Source organism: Daphnia magna, linkage group LG5, assembly GCF_020631705.1.
Source record: "Daphnia magna isolate NIES linkage group LG5, ASM2063170v1.1, whole genome shotgun sequence".
Taxonomy (NCBI): Eukaryota; Metazoa; Arthropoda; class Branchiopoda; order Diplostraca; family Daphniidae; genus Daphnia; species Daphnia magna.
The window spans coordinates 413,525-433,422 of record NC_059186.1 but is presented as its reverse complement, the minus strand read 5'-3'; the positions used below and the strand labels follow the sequence as shown (position 1 = coordinate 433,422).

The following is a 19,898-nucleotide window of genomic DNA, read 5'->3' as shown; positions in this document are numbered from 1 at the left end:
GCTTGGGGAAAAAAACTTCCACCAGAGGGAAAAATAAGACTACAATTTTGACTGTTTTTACACATAAAACTAAAGAGAAAAACAACGAAAACAACGAAAAAAACAGTCTTTTCGTTGCGTTAATCGAAAAAATGGCCCGTTATTTAAAAAAGTCAATAACGAGGCTCGTTAATACCTTTATTTCGTTATCGTTATTTTAACGAGAACAACACTACATCTACATGCGGCTACATGCTTTTCAAATAAATCCCAAACAGCTAATACAAGTAGGGGAGAGTGGGGGCAATTGATACACTTTTTGGTTTTTTGTATTTCTTGAAAAAAAAACTGAAAAATTTAATATAAAAATTATATAGAATTGTAGCCTATTATCTTAGCTACTAAACGATATTTTTTTTATGAGTAAAGATTAATTTTAATAGTAGTAAATTGTAAAAAACTGAGGTCGCTTCGAGTGTTTCAATTGCCATGGTAGCAGGGCAATTGAAACGGTGTGTCGACGCAATTGCAACGTGGGTTTTCCCATAAGGAAGCTTCTTCATACCCACATAAAATGAAAATCACGATATCTCAGCAGCCACAACTGCTAGTGTGATCAAATTTTACCATTAGGTACAATGCGATTTACAGATTTTTAAAATATGCTTAAAGTAGATCGTAATTTAGTTTAAAATATTTAAATAATTAAATTAAAAAAAAACCATTAAGCAACATGCTTTTTTTAATAAATCCCAAACAGCGAATACAAGTATTATAGTTGTGTTAACATGATGATTTACATTTGTTTAAATGAATTACGTCAAATACTTGCAAAAAAAATGCAACCACTCGCAGACAGGGAATATAAACAAAGTGTTTCAATTGCCCTGCAATAGGGTCATCGTTACATTTAATTATTTAAAATTATTTAAGAATGCAGGGAAAAATTAAATGACATTAAATTGTAGAAAAATGAATTGCAAATCATCTGAAATTAATTTTATTACTAAAGCGTAGCGTTTTAAGGGTTAAAACAAAAAAATTGAAAACGTAAATTTAACAGACGGAGAACAAAAAACAGTTTTTTCGAGATATCTTAAAAAGTTTTGAATACAAAAACTCGTAAATTTTTCTAAACTTGTAAACCCCCTCATTCTATTAACCCTAATTTTTTCAAGAAAATTCCTCTTATACGGCGAGAGAAACAATTTTTGTTTCAATTGCCCTGCTGTGTCTCAATTGCCCCCACTCTCCTCTATTATAGTTGTGTTAATATGATGATTAACATTTATTGAAATAAATTGCGTCAAATACTTGCAAAAAGAATGCACCTACTCGCAGACAGGGAATATAAACAACGTGTTTCAATTACCCCGCATTAGGGTCATCATTACATTAAATTATTTAAAATTATTTAAGAATACAGGGGAAAAATAAATGACATTAAGTTGTAGAAAAATGAATTGAATATCGTCGAAAACTAATTTTATTATTAAAGCGTAGCGTTTCAGGGGTCAAAACAAAAAAATTGAAAACGCAAAATTAACAGATGGAGTACAAAAAAATATTTTTTCGAGATATCTTAAAAAGTTTTGAATAAAAAAACTCGTAAATTTTTCTATACTTGACTACTAAAGTTGATCAGTAGACTACCTAAATTTAAAAAGGGGGATGATTCAAAGGTTCTAGAAGGTAAAAACTATAAAACTGCAAAAAATTGGCATAATTAAGTTCATCAGCATCACACACAGCACACACACGCATTTGCTAACTTCGTATATACTTTTTATTTGTTAAGTTAATTCGAAAAGGCGACGCCCCTAACAGATAGCAGAAACGAGATTTAAAATACAACGCTTGTCTGGTGGCGATGACATTGAACCCTTATTTGGACTATGCAGTCAATGCTGCGAATTGTAATTGATTCAAATTCGCTAATGAAGGTCAACGATGTTACAATAACAACTATATAGCCTATTATAGCATACCTTTGATACAACATGTAGTGACAATGCTATGAAACGAAAATTGTCGTCGTGCGAAACCAGTTTTTGTAATCAATAACTTTTGGGGTTGATAAGTTTTTTTATGCGTGAACGAGAAAAAAAAATCTAAAAAAAAGAGGAGTCCCTAATATATGCAATGGGTGGGGACGCAAACGTCCGTATCACCCTAATAAAAAGCGCGTTATTGCAGCAAAGAAAATCAGAATCGGCTCATTCAGCAGCAAAAGAAAAACGTCTCCGTCGTGGAAGCCCTTCGAAAACATCGGTGGTGAATTACGGTAAAAAAATTAAACATAAATTAAATGAATTTCGCTATATTTTCAAGTTTTAAAAAGAATTAAAGTATCAGCATTTTACAAAGCAAGTATTAGGCCATATATTAAATATTTGATAAAACTTATTCCAATATTATACACACGTACTATAGCCTATATATATGTGCTGCAATAGAAGTTCAAGAATACATGGGAACGATGAAAGTCAATGAGTTTGCAGCCGTTTTCGTGGCAGCCATTGCATTGCTGGTCCAAGTCGATGGCCGCATTTATCAGACGAACGACGCCATCGTTTTCGAAAGTATGATCACTTTAAATAAATACATTTTTATGCCATTTAATTATATTCAATAAAAATTTTATCGTGTCATTGTTAAATTGTTTGATAAATTTCTGTTAATGTTGCAACAACAACAATTATCAATGTTAGTCTAAAACAATTTTTTGTTCTTTGATTGATTGAATTCTAACAGTCGACCGGGCATCGAATGGCTCTTTTCTTGCAAAGAGTTCCCCATTTAGCCAATCGGATTTGATGCCAATCAAAAATTTCCTGAATGGCGGCCTAGTTCCCAATTCACACATCCCGTTCGTCGAGCCGATCGCAGAAGTGAATTCGTACAGCATCGGCCTGCATCCGCAGCAGCAAGGCCCGATTTTTTACAGCTGGTTGCACCATCCTTTCGTGTATGGTGGGGCCTATGCTATTCCAGCAATCGGTTCCATCAGGGCCGGCCAGACACTCAAACAAGAAACCAAACAGAACAGTGTTCCTTGTGGCGCTGGACCTGATCAAAATCGGATTATCAGTGGCACGGAAGCTACTCAGAATTCTTGGCCTTTCATAGTAAGCTTTTTTGTATATGATGAGCAACAAGATAAGGATTATAAAATTAAAAACCGCTTGATCTTCGTGTATTTCTTGTATATAACAGGTAGGCTTCATGGTGCCTGGCAGTGGGTTGGTCGTTTGCGGTGGATCTTTAATTTCTGAAACTAAAATTCTGACAGCAGCCCATTGTTTTGAACAGTAATTGATTTTGCGTCTGATTATATGTTTATTGATGCATTTTATCAACAGTTCCTTCCAAATGATTTATAATGATATATTATTCTCGGTTGATTTGTTGGTTATAGAATGTCCATGTTACACAAGGGGTTCGACACTCAAAAAATACCCACACGCATGTCCCTAAAAAAAATATAAAAACGCGCGAAACGGTTTTTTCCTCCCTCTTTTACCAGATTTTCTTATTGTTTTCTTGCCTCCAAAAATTTCCATAACCACTTTTTGTCTTCCAAATTCCCAGCTTCTTCCCCAAAAAGTGGAAAATAACTTTTTATTCTCCATTTTTACTTTTTTTCGCTTTTCCCCCTATTTTTCACTTTTCTAATTTTTTTGTTTTAAAATAAGAGACCAGCTGAAGTGTAGTGAGTCGGAATAGTTTATTTAGTCCCTTGATAATGTCATGTCCTTGAGAAAATTTGATAGTTGGTTAACTGTTGCATTGGTAAAAAACAATTGTTTTGAACCTTGGGCATCAAACGTAAATGTTGGAGAAGGACAACTACAAATATACGAAACACAAGGGTGAAAACCATGATGGACATGTACTTCGATTAATTTTCCCGAAAATATAGATTGATTTATATCTAGTTTATACCATATGCAGAGTACCCCAACCTCATGGTCTTTTTGATCAACTATCCATTCAAACATGGAAATAGATTTTTTAGTGCTGTTAAAGTATGCAAAAGAGAGAACTCGCCCCAAAAAAAAACCATTCCCTTCCAAATTCCGAAAAAGACACCAGTCTCCAATTTGTACAACTTTTCGAGTTGAAACAGAAGTTATTTTTAATTTTCTTCTTTCGGAAAAATTTGCCAACTGCATGACTCGTAAAGTGCGATCATTGCTTAATCGCCGAACTGAATTTTCACAAAACCACACGACCGCGCTTTTTTAACGACAATTTGCGATCCATTATTACAAATGATACTAGCAAAAGCGCTAGACTCAAGCTGGCGAGAAACCAAATGAGAAAAATCTCTTAGCTGGGCCATTCCAAGAGACTTCAGTACATCTATGTCATATTCATCACCCGCGTCAGGACATGGCTGGACGTTTTCCTCGACCGCTGTTTCTTCTGCACCGGAGTCATCCAACTCCAACAGCAAGTTGCTATCAATCAATGCTGCAGGGTGTTCCTTATCTTTTCGAGACACATTGATTCGTTGAACTAGTTCTTGATTGAACATAAATTTCTTTTTTCCTCTCATTTTCACACCTAAAAATCCAATCATATAAGAATATTACAAAATGTTTTATTGTCTCGAGAATTTTTTTACCTAATAATTGAAACTGATGGTCAACATCTACCATGGCCTTGCGAATTATACGTTCGATTTCCTCATCGGAGGGTAAATGAGAAGGAAGATTGAAAGAAATATTTTTGCCATCGTCTTGGCTCTGGTCTTCAAAAGCATGAGTAAACCTCGGGAAATAAACTCCATCGTTTTCTCCTTCTCCCAGAAGTTGGTTTGCGGCATCCGCTCTCTCGCTACGACTGAAAAAACCTTTTCCACTTAAATTTACTTGGGTCGATTCTGTTGAAGTCAACGACCGGACAAGTCGAAAAAAGATTCGCAGCTCTGACTCCCAAAATGCCACGGCCGAAACAGATGAGGAGTTCCATTCTCTCTTAGTCTCCTTGATATGAGGACTAAGGAGTGGGCATTTATCTCAACACACATGTACGCGTTGAGGGTGATGAAATTAATATCTAGTTTGTATCCGTTTTCTTGAAGCCAATGTCGCCAATACCGTAAAGCGAGACAAGAATACCATATTCCATATATTCTGTCTAGTGGTGATAAGCTTTTATCCAAATAACTTGCTGTTATTAGTCTCATTAGCTTAAGATAGAAGCACGTTACTTCTGAACCTGATGAAATAATATACATACAACAAGATATATAGTTGACGTCAGACCATTCACAATTTTCTATTTTCTAACTATGATTTTATAAAAAAGTTATACCTGCTACTTTGTCGCACAGAATATCAGTGACACAAGGGTCACACAGTCTTCTTACAGCATCGTAATTCATTTTGTCGTGCAAATTTAGATCACCATTTTTTAAGTGGTGCTGCCCTTTGGTAACTTCTGTTAAGAGTTGTTCAAGGTCAGACACCGAAGCAATCCCTTTACCTATTGTGAGAAATGTAGCTCGGTCTCTTTTCAGTAACCGCGTTCGAAATTTTGCGCCTGTATGCGAACAATTGAAAATAAGCTCCGTCTGCATTATAAATACTAAGAAAATGTTCGGCGTTCGGAATTGTACCTATGTGAACTGTGTCTTGTACTGGCACTGCACTGTTTATTACATCGGCGGCGAAAAAATCCCATTGTCGTTTCAGTAGCCAACCCGTTTCGTCAGCTATTTGTTGTGCTGCATAAAGAGAAAATACTTGCCATCACATTATTTTACTTTTCTTAAAATAACTACTTATATACCGTACCGCTTCTGCCTTTTTTTTGTCGTGAGAGACGGGGGGAAGCGCACCTAAATTCAAAACTTGGCGCATCATTTTCATTTCTCTACTGTCTCCGTCTGCGGAATATGTAAGCATTCGGATTCCCAACTTGTTTAGTTCGGCTTCAATATAATTAGCCCTGTGCTTAACATCGTCTGCCGTAAATCTGTTGTTTGAACAGAAAGAAGCAATCCGGATAGCCGGGATTTGCTCATCCATGGTTTGCGCCATAACAGTGATAACCACAGCTGCACGTTCATATTTTTCGAATAAATTAACAATATCCTCGGCGGTCCTGACAGAAGAAGCTAGCGAATCGGGAAATCCTGCGAATATTTAGTTTTAATGAAAACATTCATAATACATAGAAAAGAACAGAAAATTAATACCATTGCATCGCAGCGGAAGACTAAATCCAATGACTCTGTTTGTCCTTTTATCGTATTCTCTCTGTCCGACGATGGCTGTTCCGTCTTCCGCAATGGAAACGACTGGTGGCAGTCTATGTTTATCCAAAATTTCTTTAAGTAACGCAACATTTACTTCTCCTTCGGGTACTGATTTGTGAAACGAGGATAATTTTCTCTCAATAGTTCTGCAACTAGGAAATATTCCTTCAAAATTAGCACTTAACACTTCATAAAATTTACGACCACCCTGAATATAACTGTACATGGCAAAATGTAATAGTCCAATATCCTTGTCGTAACGATATCCACCAGGTTTTTTTTTAATTTGAACGCTAGCTTGAATGTTCAAGCGTTGAAGCAATGTTCTTCTTGAGCTTGAGTCTTTTGATTGCGTTTTCTGGACAGAGTACGACTCACTACTGCTGTCCGTTACTGAAAACCTGGCTCTCATTAGAAGGCAAGTTAGAAGGTTCCGACCCGACAGTTTCTGATGAAGATGCTCCGGAGCAAAGTCTATTAGGTTGTGATTGTGAAATTTGGGCTTGATTACTTTGACCACTGGTTCCTGGGGTTGCCCCATGACTTGTAGCATCATGACCGTGCTTCCTTTTGTGGAAATTATTGATGTGATTCACATAAGCAGAAAATTTCCAGCCGACATGTTTGTCACCATTTACGTTAAACGGCGCTATTTTACACGTAGAACAAGTAATTTTAGGCTGTTCGCTTTCATGATTGTCAATCGTCCATTTAATAGACGGTAAATCCCACGTATCACGAAGTTTGCTTTTTGAAATCCAATTGAATAAGTATTCCTGTAACGATTTTCCCTTTCGTCTTATCACGCGTGTAGTATTTTGTGTTTCTTCAAGTGTTCCTTCTAACGTAACGTTTGTCATATCACTTTGGCCTTCTGAAACATTTGCAGCACGACTTACGACTCGCATCACAGAATCTATGGGAAGAACATTAGTAGGGCTAACTTCTTGTAATCCTCCATTCACAGGCATATCAGCCAAGCCATCAGCACTGTTATTTTTTTTCTCCCTGACTCTGATGAACTGAAGGTAGACACTCTCTTTCTTTTGCGTCCTGATGACGGTAAAATGTCATAGGAAAAGTTTTCTTGACTTCGCGCTGTTATTTTTTGAGCAGTGTCAACAACATCAGCAATTAAAGCTTTTTCTCCTGGCATAAAACTAAACTTCGAAGGAATTTTTGCAAACATTTCTCCAAAAATGCTGACTTTCTCAGCTTCGGGTAAGTCAGCAACGTAATCTACATCAGCAAGGATTGTTCTTACAAAATGTTCTAATTCAGCACAATCGGGATTTATTCGAGCCAAAGTACGAAAAGAACTATAACCGAGCTTTAATAATATGCACTTGATTTTTGGGGTAACATTTATGTCAAATTCTGTATGCAGAATAGAAAAAACACAGTTTTCCCCCATTTTCGTCACTCTTGGCACTAGATCGCAGATACAGGTGTTCAGAACCGCACGACAAAGTAGTCTACATTCAACTGAAACAAACCAAATATGCGAAAATTCTACTTTTTTTCCGAAAAGATTCATTTTTTTCACTTTTTTCAATTTTTTTTCACTTTTTTACCTCTTACTTCTCAAAGTGACGAAAAATAAATTTTTAGTCGCCACTTCCCCTTTTTTTCTCATTTGGACTATATCATATTGGGGCGTTTCAAGCATCTTTTTCTTCTCTTTTATTTGTAGAACTGATTCCCGCGCATCAAATTTTTTCATTTTCTAGTCCTTTTTTGAGTGTCGAACCCCTTGATGTTACAGTTGTCGCAATATGTTGTGAAACTTGGAATGCATGACCGTGGAGTTCGTGGTCAGAAAGGGGATGACGCGATAATGACGAGAAGAATCAGTCGCATTGCACTTCATAAAGCATATAATAACAGAAATTTTGTAAGTTCCGATGTCTATATATTCTTCTCGAATTTATGCTTCAAATGAGTTAAAACATGTAGATAGACGCAACTTCTTCTAAGTCGTTTTTTTGCCTTTTTTTTCAAGGCATTGTGTTCTCGTCTTAATTTTCTTTTTTCTTTTGTCGATTTGTAGGGCTTCGATATCGCCATTATAACAATGGACTCGCCCGTCACTTACTCAAAAGCCATTTCGCCCGTCTGCTTGGCACCTGCAAGTGGTGAACTCGACGTCTACGCAGGAGAAACTGCCTCCGTCATGGGATGGGGAGATCTACAATTCGGTATATAGGCTATATTACGTATGATGAACACATCGCCAATAAGGCGTGATGTCAACCAACTCATTTTCAAATAACCAATTTAATTTACTCTAAGAAAAAAAAAAAAAAAAACGGCTGTTTTTGTATCAGCGTAATGTTTTAATTTGATTCACATAGAGGCTAATGCTGGTTCGCAAAAGCTAATGCAAGCTCAAGTTCCGATCATAACGAACAACGAGTGCAAGGAGGACATGGTAAAACCTGTCAATATTTTTTTCAACCACTGGCTGTGTATCAGGACCACTGATTCCAGTACATGCCAAGTATGAAGCGTCGAGTAATTTTGAAATAGTCTATTTACAATCAACTAAACAAGCGGAAATTCGTTCTATACCTTTATTTAAAGGGTGACAGCGGTGGTCCGCTCGTTGTGCAATCTGAGCCGAATGGTCCATGGCACCAAGTCGGCATCGTCAGTTGGGGATATAGTATGGAACTTTCATTATTGCCATTTTCAAAAAATCGAATTTGTTATATTTAGCTACATACGTATTGCTTTTTTCCGATTTTTATTCGTGATACGTTTTTTTATGTAGGATGCAGTAATCCGGCACATCCTGTTAGTTTTTTCACGAGGGTAAATTGGCTAAGAGGATGGATTAACGGAAACATGAGGGATTGATGGGCGTGATTATTTACACATCGTCACACGTTCCAAAGGCTACATATGACACGACACACGGCGAAATGGCAAACCTGTTTGGAAAAGTGCATAACTCTGAGATTCGAAAAAGATCGCTAAGTTTTGTGCCTTTATCCTTCATGATTTTCTCGGTTTCTATTTAAAAATTCAATTGCTGATTTTATTTGAAGCAAAAAGTAGCAAGTTTCTTTTGTTGTTCTGCAAATATCTTCTGTCTCGGCTTATAGCTTTCTAAATTTTTCAAAAAACAAATTTAGATCTGAATAAAAAAATTGCAATTCAAAACATTTAACTGACGATTATTGATTTGATTTTCTTTCTAACAAATTTCTTATTGGTTGTATTAGGTGTGGCACATTGGATTGTCCACATCATCGTTATTTTAAAAAATGGCCATGGGTGACTATATGAAGGGCATCTATAGCGTGTAGGCTACTAACGAAATAGTTGAATGATCTTGATCGGGCAGAAAAACGGTGCACCAAAATACCCGCAGCGCACAATCAAGACAACCCACACAAATTGGGTCGACCACCGACCCAAGCAATGCAGGGCCCAGTGCTAGTGAAAACGGGCTTATAACTTTGAAACCAATTTTCTCGCGGCAAATCTTACCTGAAATTCAAAATCCTCGCTCAATTTCAAAAAACAAATTGCAAAAACAGCAAAGGCTATAGCCTTCCCACTTTTGCCATTTTTGGCTGCAGGCATTAGGCTTCCTGACGCTTGACAATATTTCTATAACCACCACCTGTTCTAAAACTGCTTTTTCACGCGTTGTTTTTGTAATATTTTGTTACATTATACATTCATCAAAATGAAATGTTTATCATTTTGCAAAATGTATAAAAATTCGTTTTTTAATTCATTCCTTGACAAAGTTAACGTCCATTTAGCTTCCAGGGACTGTTTGCGTTATATAAGCGCCACTTTAGAAGTATGTATAGACACTGTAGCAGACATGTTAGACACATGTCTGACAAAACAAAGTCGGCATTTCTTAAGAGTTTATTCAACAAGTCAAATAAACCAGCCCCGATCGCTTGACACTTATGATGATTGGGTTCAGGCGTTGCTACTAGGAAAGGCTACGCCATCAAAAACTACGCTATGAAACCGGTCCACAGACCCCAGCCGTTTCATCCCGCGGGCAAGTTCTGGCAAGCTCTTCCTGTTCCCATCTTGCGGGAATTCCCCCAGCACGAGTCTTACGCTCTGTGAAACGCTGTTGTGCTGTAAGATACCTGGCACACATCCCCATGATGGACCCGTCTACAAAAAGCAATCAGTACAGTAGAAACGTTCAGAGTTCTTATAGCTGGCCGCATTACCATCCGTTGATGTACGGTGAAGCGCGTGTTGAACCAGAGTCACCTCCTAATAGCGAGAGCCGTATGGCCAGCTTGTAGGTCTACCTCTACCCATCAACGTATTTTCAGCGGAGTGGATGCTTTTCCAAATTCCTGGCCTTTTTTTTTGTAAGTTTCGTGTGTAGGGGAGAAAATAATACATTGAGACACTTTTTTATTTTTTGTTTCCCTTCTTCTATTTTACCTATTTCCGTTAGGATCATAACTGCGCGCATATGAGAATTTCAATAAATTAAGTATAACTATCGCAGATTTATAGTTTTTAAATATATTTTTATGTTTTTCATATTTTTTTGTATTTTTCGTATTTTTTGCCTAAAAATATTGGGGTGTACGAATATTTTGTCGAGCTGACAACGCCCAGACTATATGGGAGACCTTGTCACTAAAGTTGGTCAATTGTCGAATTTAAAAAACGGGAATGATATTGCATGGTTCCGGAACGTAAACTGTTAAGATGCAAAAAATTGGCGTATTAAAATTGCACTAAATATTCTATCGTTTTCGGTAAGTTCACCAACACAAACACACGCATTGTTAACATCGTTTACTTTTTATTTGATAAGTTCATTCTAAAAGGCGTCGCCCCTATAGCAGATAACTTGAAACGAGTTAAATACAACGCTTGTTTGGTGGCGATGGCCTTGAAACCTTATTTAGAATATATTATTGATGCAAATTTTAATTCATTTAGATTCAGTGATGAAGGTCAGCGAAATACAGCAACTAGGATACCTTATTTGATATTAGTGACATCGTCAATGTTATGAAACCAAAAATGTCGTTATACAAAACAAGTATATTTTTTTTTTCAATAATTTTTTGAGTTTCCAAAAGTGAGCGAAATAAATCTTTAAAAAAAGAACTCAACACATGCAATGGGTGGGGACGCAAACGTCCGTATGCTAGCCGTAATAAAAGGCGCGTTATCGCAGCAAACAAAATCAGAATCGGCTCGTTCAGCACCTGAAGATTAACGTCTCCGTCGTCGAAGCGCTTCCATAACATCGGTGGTGAATTGCGGTAATATTATTAAACATGAATTAAATAGATTTTGCTATTAGTGTATTTTTAAGTTAGAAAAAGAATTGAAGTATCATGTTGCAAAGCAAGTATTAGGCTATATTAAATATTTGACAGAACTTATTCCAATATTATATACAGCACGTAATATATACGTAGCCTATGTGATGCAAAAGAAGTTCAAGAATACATGGGAATGATGAAAGTCAATGAGTTTGCAGCCGTTTTCGTGGCAGCCATCGCTTTACTGGGCCAAGTCCATGGCCACGTTTATCAGACGAATGACGCCATCGTTTTCGAAAGTATGATCACCTAAAAAAACATATTTTTATGCCATTTCACTATTAAATAAAAATGTTCTCTTGTCATTGTTAAATTGTTTGATAAATTTATGTTAATGTTGCAACAACAACAATTATCTATAATGTATAGGGTCTATAATACAAATTTTTGTTCTTTGATTGATTGAATTCTAACAGTCGACCGGGCATCGGATGGCTCTTTTCTTGCAAAGAGTTTCCCGTTCAGCCAATCAGATTTTATGCCAATCAAAAATTTCCTGAATAGTGGCCTCGTTCCTAATTCACACATTCCGTTCGTCGAGCCGATCGCAGAAGTGAATTCGTACAGCATCGGCCTGCATTCGCAGCAGCAAGGTCCGATTTTTTACAGCTGGTTGCACCATCCTTTCGTGTATGATGGAGGCTATGGTATTCCAGCAATCGGTTCCATCAGGGCCGGACAGACAATCAAACAAGAAACCAAACAGAACAGTGTTCCTTGTGGCGCTGGACCTGATGATCAAAATCAGATTGTCAGTGGCACAGAAGCTACTCCGAATTCTTGGCCTTTCATAGTAAGCTTTTTTGTAGCGCTTTATATGATGAGCAACAAGATAAAATGATTTTAAAATTAAAAACCGCTTGATCTTCGTGTATTTCTTGTATATAATAGGTAGGTCTTATGAGACCTGGCAGTGGGATAGTCCATTGCGGCGGATCTTTAATTTCTGAAACAAAAATTCTGACAGCAGCCCATTGTTTTGAACGGTAATAGATTTTGGCGTCTATTATTGATGCACTTCATCAACAGTTGCTTCCAAATGATTTATAATGAAATATTATTCTCGGTTGATTTGTTGGTTATAGAATGTCCATGTATGAGTTGTCGCAATATGTTGTGAAACTTGGAATGCATGACCGTGGAGACGGTGACCAGAAAGGGGATGACGCGATAATGACGAGAAGAATCAGTCGCATTGCACTTCATAAAGCATATAATAACAGAAATTTTGTAAGTTCCGATATCTATATATTCTTCTTGAATTTATGCTTGAAATGAGTTGAAACATGTAGATAGACGCGACTTCTTCTAAGTCGTTTTTTTGCCTTTTTTTCAAGGCATTGTGTTCTCGTCTGAATTTTCTTTTTTCTTTGGCCGATTTGTAGGGCTTCGATATCGCAATTATAACGATGGACTCGCCCGTCACTTACTCGAAAGCCATTTCGCCCGTCTGCTTGGCACCTGCAAGTGGTGAACTCGACCTCTACACCGGAAAAAAAGCCTCCGTCATGGGATGGGGAAGGACAATACTCAGTAAAGGCTATACGCATGGGCGTATGGTTGGCAATGTGTCCATATTTATATGAACACATTGCCAACAACGCGTGATCTCAACCAACTCACTTTCAAATAACCAATTTAATTTACTCTAACAAAAAAACCAAAATGGCTGTTATTTATGTATCAGCTTCATGTTTTGATTTGATTCACACAGATGTTATTGTTGGTTCGCAAAAGCTAATGCAAACTGAAGTTCCGATCATATCGAACGGCGAGTGCAGGCAGAACATGCCAAGTACTGTCAATATTGTCAACCACATGCTGTGTGTCAGTGCTGCTCAATCCAGTACATGCCAAGTATGAAGCGTCGAGTAATTTTGAAATAGTTTATTTACAATCAACTAAACAAGCGGAAATTCGTTCTATACCTTTATTTTTAAAAGGGTGACAGCGGTGGTCCGCTCGTTGTGCAATCTGAGCCGGGCGGTGCATGGCACCAAGTCGGCATCGCCAGTTTTGGACCGTTTGGTATGCAAATTTCGTTATTGCCGTTTTTATATACGTGTTGTTTTTTTTCCGATCTTTTATTCGTGATACGTTTTTGTATGTAGTATGCAGGGATCCTGATTTCCCTGCATCTGTTTCCACGAGGGTAAATTGGCTAAGAGGATGGATTAACGGAAACATGAGGGATTGATGGGCGTGACTATTTACACATCGTCACACGTTCCAAAGGCTACATAGGCCTATGACACGACACACGGCGAAATGGCAAACCTGTTTGGAAAAGTGCATAACTCTGAGATTCGAAAAAGATTGCTAAGTTTTGTGCCTTTATCCTTCATGATTTTCTCGGTTTCTATTTAAAAATTCAATTGCTGATTTTATTTGAAGCAAAAAGTAGCAAGTTTCTTTTGTTGTTCTGCAACTATCTTCTGTCGGCTTATAGCTTTCTAAATTTTTCAAAAAACAAATTTAGATCTGAATAAAAAAATTGAAAATCAAAACATTTAACTGATGATTATTCATTTGATTTTCTTTCTAACAAATTTCTTATTGGTTGTATTAGGTGTGGCACATTGGATTGTCCACATCATCGTTATTTTAAAAAATGGCCATGGGTGACTATGAAGGGCATCTATAGCGTGTATAGGCTACTAACGAAATAGTTGAATGATCTTGATCGGGCAGAAAAACGGTGCACCAAAATACCCGCAGCGCACAATCAAAACAACCCACACAAATTGGGTCGACCACCGACCCAAGCAACGCGGGGCCCAGTGCTAGTGAAAACGGGCTTACAACTTTGAAACCGATTTTGTCACACCAAATCTTACCTGAAATTCAAAATCCTCACTCAATTTCAAAAAAGCAAATTGGAAAAACAGTAAAGGCTATATAGCCTTCCCACTTTTGCCATTTTTGGCTGCAGGCTTTCTGTGAATTGATTTCGGGTATAGGCTTCCTGACACTTTACAATATTTCCATATCCACCATCACCTGTTCTAAAACGTTTTTTCACGCGTTGTTTTTGTAATACTGTAATATTATACGTTCATCAAAATGAAATGTTTATCATTTTGCAAAAGGTATAAAAATTCGTTTTTTAATTCATTCCTTGACAAAGTTAACGTCCATTTAGCTTCCAGGGACTGTTTGCGTTATATAAGCGCCACTTTGGAAGTAGTCTAACATGTCTGACAAAACAAAGTCGGCAATTATTAAGAGTTTATTCAACAAGTCAAATAAACAAGCTCCGATCACTTGACACTTATGATGATTGGCTTCAGGCGTTGCTACTCGGAAAGGATACGCCATCAAAAACTACGCTGTACGAAACCGGTCCACAGACCCCAGCCGTTTCATCCCGCGGGCAAGTTCGTGCAAGCTCTATACCTGTTCCCATCTTGCGGGAATTCCCCTATGACGAGTCTCACGCTGTGTGGAACGCTGCTGTGCTGTAAGATACCTGGCAAAGTTATGTCAGTTCTTTGTTCATCTTGTGTTGGGCTTTTTTTTTCCGCCATATAGCTACTATAATATATAGATAATATACAGGAAAGAAAACAACACACGCTCAGGTGTACAATTTTCGGTACTAAATAACCTGATTGAGTTGCTAAAACATCGAGAAAGGTGGCAGGTGCGTTGTTTCCATATAAGAGGTAACTTGAACCGGCATGAAAAATAAAGTCCTTGGCTCATGTCACTGACCCTCGCTCAATCCAAATAATTTGGATTCCATAATGAATGCACGTTTGACTTTGATTGAAATGAAAAGGCCAACCGAACCGAACAGCTTTATACACGTTGTCTGCTGTGCAATGACATCTTTAATGTTCTCAAACCTTAGCAGTCGTCAAAGAAGGGATGACAACAACTTGGATAGCATAATAATATCGCCAATGTCATGAACACCAAACTTGTCGTTACGAAACAAGTTTTTCCTTTTCATTAACTCCTTTTCTTCTCTTTTCAAATAACGATTTTATATATCCCCTCGATTAAAAGCGTCTGAGTCTTATTTTTGTTGATTTGGATTGGAATATATACAGGCGGACCTATAGCCTATATATTAGTTCCACTGCATTATAGGCCTAGGCTATTATATACATGAAGCTATATACCGTTCCGACCTGGACGGACGACGAATGCAAGGAAATCTACTCAGATCATGGCCAAATTTCTAACCATATGCTGTGTGCCCCTATACTAGTTCATCTGGTGTACGTATATATACCCGGTAGGCCTATATGAATCGTATAAAGTCAATTTGAAATTTTAACAATGAATCATACAAGCAAAATTTCGTTATCCACCTATATCAAGGGTGACGATGGCGGTCCACTCGTCGTTCAATCTGAGGAGGACGGTCTTTAATACCAAGCCGGCATCATGAGTTGGGAAAATGGCATGTAGTCTATTATGCAGTAATAGGGGATATATATATATAGCTTTATTGTTTATTGCATGAAGCCTTTGTACGTCTCATCGAAGTTGCTGCGCGTTCACCACAGCACGGCGAAATGGCAAACCTTTCTGCATCATGCAAATTAAATGATTTCTATTCAGAATTGAATGGTAATCACGGAAATCAAGTTCATTCTTCAACATAAAGCCTAATATTTTTTGAATTAAACGTAAAAAGCACAATTATTAATGAGTCAAGTGTAAACAAGGACAGAGAAATCTAGTACGCTGTCGAAAACCAAAATTGATGTCAGTATTCTAATTGAATATTGCTTATCCACGATCTTATTGAGAACAAAAAAATTCTAAATTCAATTTGGTTAGCCCCAGGATCTTTTTTTTTTTTAAGCGAGTTCATGAAAAACTTTTGATCAAATGCAAGAGCTACGCTAAATGCTGCAGAAAAATCCCCGCGGTTCAACCGTGGGGATTGTTTTTTGTTTTTGGCTTTTTCTTTTCCTGTTTGTCTGGTGTTTAAAAATTCTTGTCGCCTTTCGTTCTTGTCGTCTGTGCAACTCTCGTCGCTCCAACTGAAATGAGACAAGAGGATTGAACAGGTTATGCAGAAGAATCTGGATTCAAAACATTAGATGCTTGACACACGGAATAGTCTATAGCCTATAATCGTTATGGACAAAGATAGCGAATGGTTTGAGAATTGAACTTGAAACTTGAAACACACACACACATTGATAACATCCTACATTTAATTTGTTGCAAAGAAGTAAAGAAAAATGAAATAACAGAAAAAAGGCGTTGCCCCTTAACAGATTTAAACTTGTGGCGATCTATATATGACCAAACACAACAGTGAATACAAATTTTACTTGGTGCGGGCGAGACGATGAATGTCGACGCGATGGCAACAACAACTGGGACACCTTGGGTAAGAACATGGTCAAACCAAACGCGTTGTCGCAGTGGACAAGACAAGACGCGGCTAACTGAGCAGAATAAAAACGTCTCCGTCGTGGAAACCCTTAAAACACATCGGTGGTGAGTAAATAGCCTATATAAGCAAAACAAGAAGACAAAGTGAATAATTTAGCTATAGTGATATTATTATTCCAAGTTTAAAAAAAAATAATAAAATCTATTATGTCACAAAGCAAGTGTGAAATATTTGACTAAACTGATTCCATATTATTACACACATATATGTGCTGTGGTATATATATATAGTGAAAGAATAATAGGGATGTTGAAAGTCAATGAGTTCGCATCAGCCGTTTTCGTGGCAGCCATGGCTTTGCTGGGCCAAGTCGATGGCCACATTTATCAGACGAACGACGCCATCGTTTTCGCGGGTATAACTTTACTATAATATATGCAACGTTTAATAACGTTCCAATAATAACGCAACGAAATCTTCAACAATTCACTAATTTTATTATAATTTCTTTTTTTATTATTCAATTCATTAATTCTAACAGTCGACCGGACGTGGGATGGCTCTTTTCTTGCAAAGAGTTTCCCACTTAGTCCATTGGATTTTGTGCCAATAAAAACGTTCCTGAATGGCGGCCTTGTGCCTAACTGGCACATTGTCCCCTCGGCTGAGCCGTCCCCATCACAAATGAATTCGTACAGCATCGGCCTGCATCCGCAGCAGCAAGGCCCGAATTTTTACAGCTGGTTGCACCATCCGTTCGTCTATGGCGGAGCCTTCATAGTTCCGGCAATCGATTCTAGGAGCGGCCAGACACTCAAACAAGAAACCAAACAGAACAGTATTCCTTGTGGCGCTGGACCTGACAAGAGTAGCATTGGCGGTGGCGAGCAAGCTGTTCCGAATTCTTGGCCTTTCATGGTAAAGCTTTTTTATATATAATATCACTAGGCTAATAGGTCTATACATAATTAGCAATAAGATAAAGATTGTAAAATAAAAAAACAGAACGCTTGTTCTTCGTGTATTCCTTGTATGTAATAGGTGGGCTTCATGACGCCTGACAGTGGCAAGGTCAATTGTGGTGGATCTTTAATTTCGGAAACTGAAGTTCTGACAGCGGCTCAATGTTTTGAAAGGTAATAGCCTATACAAGATAGACATACATCACTTTTATGGATGCACTTATTCATCTGCAGTCGCTTCCGAATGGTTTTTAATGATTTATTTTTTATTTGGTTAACTTGTTTGTATACCTGTATTAGAAAGTCCGTGTTTCAGTTATCGCAAATGGTTGTCAAACTTGGGATGCATTACCGTGGAGACGGTAAATACGAACCGGATGACGCGCTTGTGACCAGAAGAATCAATCACCTGGCAGTTCATAAAGCATATAATACCGGCAATCGTGTAAGTTCCGCTGACAGCATTCTTGCTGTCGATTTCATGCTGATGCAACAAACGAGTTGAAACAAGTAGTCTATATACATATAGTATTAATACAGATCAAGATCAGGATTTCTTCTTTTTTTGCTTGTCTATATTTGTATGTAGTACTTTGATATCGCCATTATAACGATGGACTCGGCCGTCGCTTACTCAAAAGCCATTTCGCCCGTCTGCTTGGCACCTGCAAGTGGTAAACCCGATGTCTACGCCGGAGAAACTGCCGTCATTTTGGGTTGGGGAAGGTTAGGAGACGGTATGTATGGGCTAATAACAATTTCATCAATTGAAACAAAAAATTGAATTAATAGAACAAAAAATGAACAGCTCTTTCTGTATATATGTCAGCTTAATAATGTTGATTCGATTTGCGACACACAGACGAGGACTTTTCGCCTACGTTAATGCAAGCTAACGTTCCGATCATGACGAACGAGGAGTGCAGGAGAATCTACACGGAGCCTGGCCAGATTCCTAACCATATGATGTGTACCTCTAGTGCTTTATCCGATGCGTGCGAAGTATATAAATCGCAGAGTCATTGTGAAATTTCATATATTAATCGTCCTGGCCAAATTTCGTTTGCATATACAGGGTGACAATGGCGGTCCGCTCGTCGTGAAATCTAAGGAAGACGGCGCATGGTACCAAGCCGGCATCGTCAGTTGGAGACGTGGTATGTGGAGTTTTCGTTATCGGCTTTTTATGTTTTGTAATGCTTGTTTTTAACGAAATTGTGTTCATCATTCATGATCCCTTTTTATATGAAGGATGCAAGAGTGCGACTTATCCAGCAAGTGTTTACACGAGGGTGAATTGGCTAAGGGGATGGATTAACGGAAACATGAAGAATTGATTGGCGTGATTATTTATACATCGTCACTCGTTCCAAAGGCTACGGCGAAATGGCAAATCTTTTTGGAAAAGCAAATCATATAGCATAAATAACTCTGAGATTGGAAATCGCGACATTGGGCTGTGCAATAAATATTGATTTCCTCCTTTTTTTGTTTTGTTTGTATATAGACATTCAATTGATTTCATTCTTCGGATAAAGAACCCATTCGTCATCGGCTTATACCTCAAAAAAATGTGTGAAAAACAAATATCATCCGAGTAAAAATTGAATGAATTTGTTATTGGAATAAATATGGTTAATATAGGCTATATATATCTAGTAGATAATGATATATTCTTTTGAAAATGGTGCCAATTGACTTGCTGTAGATAAACGTTTTCACTTTTCGTTTCGCGATTCATTTTCATTTATTTTTTGCGATAAACTATATAACGAAAATGAAAATCAATGAAATTTATAAAAATAAAGTGTGCATATTAGGCCCATAGCTATATAACGTAACCAAAAAATATAGTCGTTAGATACAGCAGCAATTGGCATGGAAGATTTTATCAAATCCATCCAACGTGTCGTAAGAGGAGTCTTCGCTATCAAGGCTATAGTATATAGCCTATAGGCTATGTATGTAGCCTAGCCTACTTGACACGGTCA

At 37.6% G+C, this 19,898-nt stretch overlaps 3 protein-coding genes across 3 annotated transcripts; 2 read left to right on the top strand and 1 right to left on the bottom strand.

Moving 5' to 3' along the window:
* The first annotated feature begins 2,209 nt into the window (after nt 1-2,209).
* On the top strand, nt 2,210-14,044 carry LOC116923861 (chymotrypsin B). The gene is made up of 9 exons (XM_032930428.2): nt 2,210-2,263; nt 11,697-11,822; nt 12,000-12,376; nt 12,475-12,569; nt 12,669-12,813; nt 12,969-13,116; nt 13,298-13,440; nt 13,527-13,611; nt 13,695-14,044. Exons 2-9 carry the CDS (start codon nt 11,711-11,713, stop codon nt 13,778-13,780), a joined length of 1,191 nt encoding a protein of 396 aa, XP_032786319.1. The 5' UTR covers nt 2,210-2,263; nt 11,697-11,710; the 3' UTR covers nt 13,781-14,044.
* On the bottom strand, nt 3,688-7,232 carry LOC123472297. The gene is made up of 6 exons (XM_045173660.1): nt 6,188-7,232; nt 5,784-6,124; nt 5,606-5,713; nt 5,302-5,529; nt 4,610-5,205; nt 3,688-4,548 (listed from the first exon to the last, which is right to left on the bottom strand). The coding sequence occupies exons 1-3, from the start codon at nt 6,801-6,803 to the stop codon at nt 5,702-5,704; spliced, it is 969 nt and encodes a 322-aa protein (XP_045029595.1). The 5' UTR covers nt 6,804-7,232; the 3' UTR covers nt 3,688-4,548; nt 4,610-5,205; nt 5,302-5,529; nt 5,606-5,701.
* Nucleotides 14,045-16,892: 2,848 nt separating the features above from the next.
* Nucleotides 16,893-19,634, top strand: LOC116918686 (clotting factor G beta subunit-like). Its single transcript, XM_032924420.2, has 9 exons — nt 16,893-17,049; nt 17,236-17,360; nt 17,487-17,863; nt 17,987-18,081; nt 18,208-18,352; nt 18,497-18,644; nt 18,770-18,909; nt 18,983-19,064; nt 19,159-19,634. The coding sequence occupies exons 1-9, from the start codon at nt 16,898-16,900 to the stop codon at nt 19,242-19,244; spliced, it is 1,350 nt and encodes a 449-aa protein (XP_032780311.2). The 5' UTR covers nt 16,893-16,897; the 3' UTR covers nt 19,245-19,634.
* Nucleotides 19,635-19,898: the final 264 nt, after the last annotated feature.

What these genes read in the sequence shown, in the direction of transcription:
- LOC123472297 (XM_045173660.1), bottom strand. Translation starts at nt 6,803, where the DNA reads ATGATGCTACAAGTCATGGGGCAACCCCAGGAACCAGTGGTCAAAGTA. An exon ending in TCTTCCGCTGCGATGCAATG is followed by an intron (nt 6,125 to 6,187) that starts GTATTAATTTTC and finishes AAATATTCGCAG; the next exon opens with GATTTCCCGATTCGCTAGCT.
- LOC116918686 (XM_032924420.2), top strand. Translation starts at nt 16,898, where the DNA reads ATGAATGTCGACGCGATGGCAACAACAACTGGGACACCTTGGGTAAGA. An exon ending in GCGGCTCAATGTTTTGAAAG is followed by an intron (nt 18,082 to 18,207) that starts GTAATAGCCTAT and finishes TACCTGTATTAG; the next exon opens with AAAGTCCGTGTTTCAGTTAT. An exon ending in CATCGTCAGTTGGAGACGTG is followed by an intron (nt 19,065 to 19,158) that starts GTATGTGGAGTT and finishes TTTTATATGAAG; the next exon opens with GATGCAAGAGTGCGACTTAT.
- LOC116923861 (XM_032930428.2), top strand. Translation starts at nt 11,711, where the DNA reads ATGGGAATGATGAAAGTCAATGAGTTTGCAGCCGTTTTCGTGGCAGCC. An exon ending in CGAATTCTTGGCCTTTCATA is followed by an intron (nt 12,377 to 12,474) that starts GTAAGCTTTTTT and finishes TGTATATAATAG; the next exon opens with GTAGGTCTTATGAGACCTGG. An exon ending in CGCCAGTTTTGGACCGTTTG is followed by an intron (nt 13,612 to 13,694) that starts GTATGCAAATTT and finishes TTTTGTATGTAG; the next exon opens with TATGCAGGGATCCTGATTTC.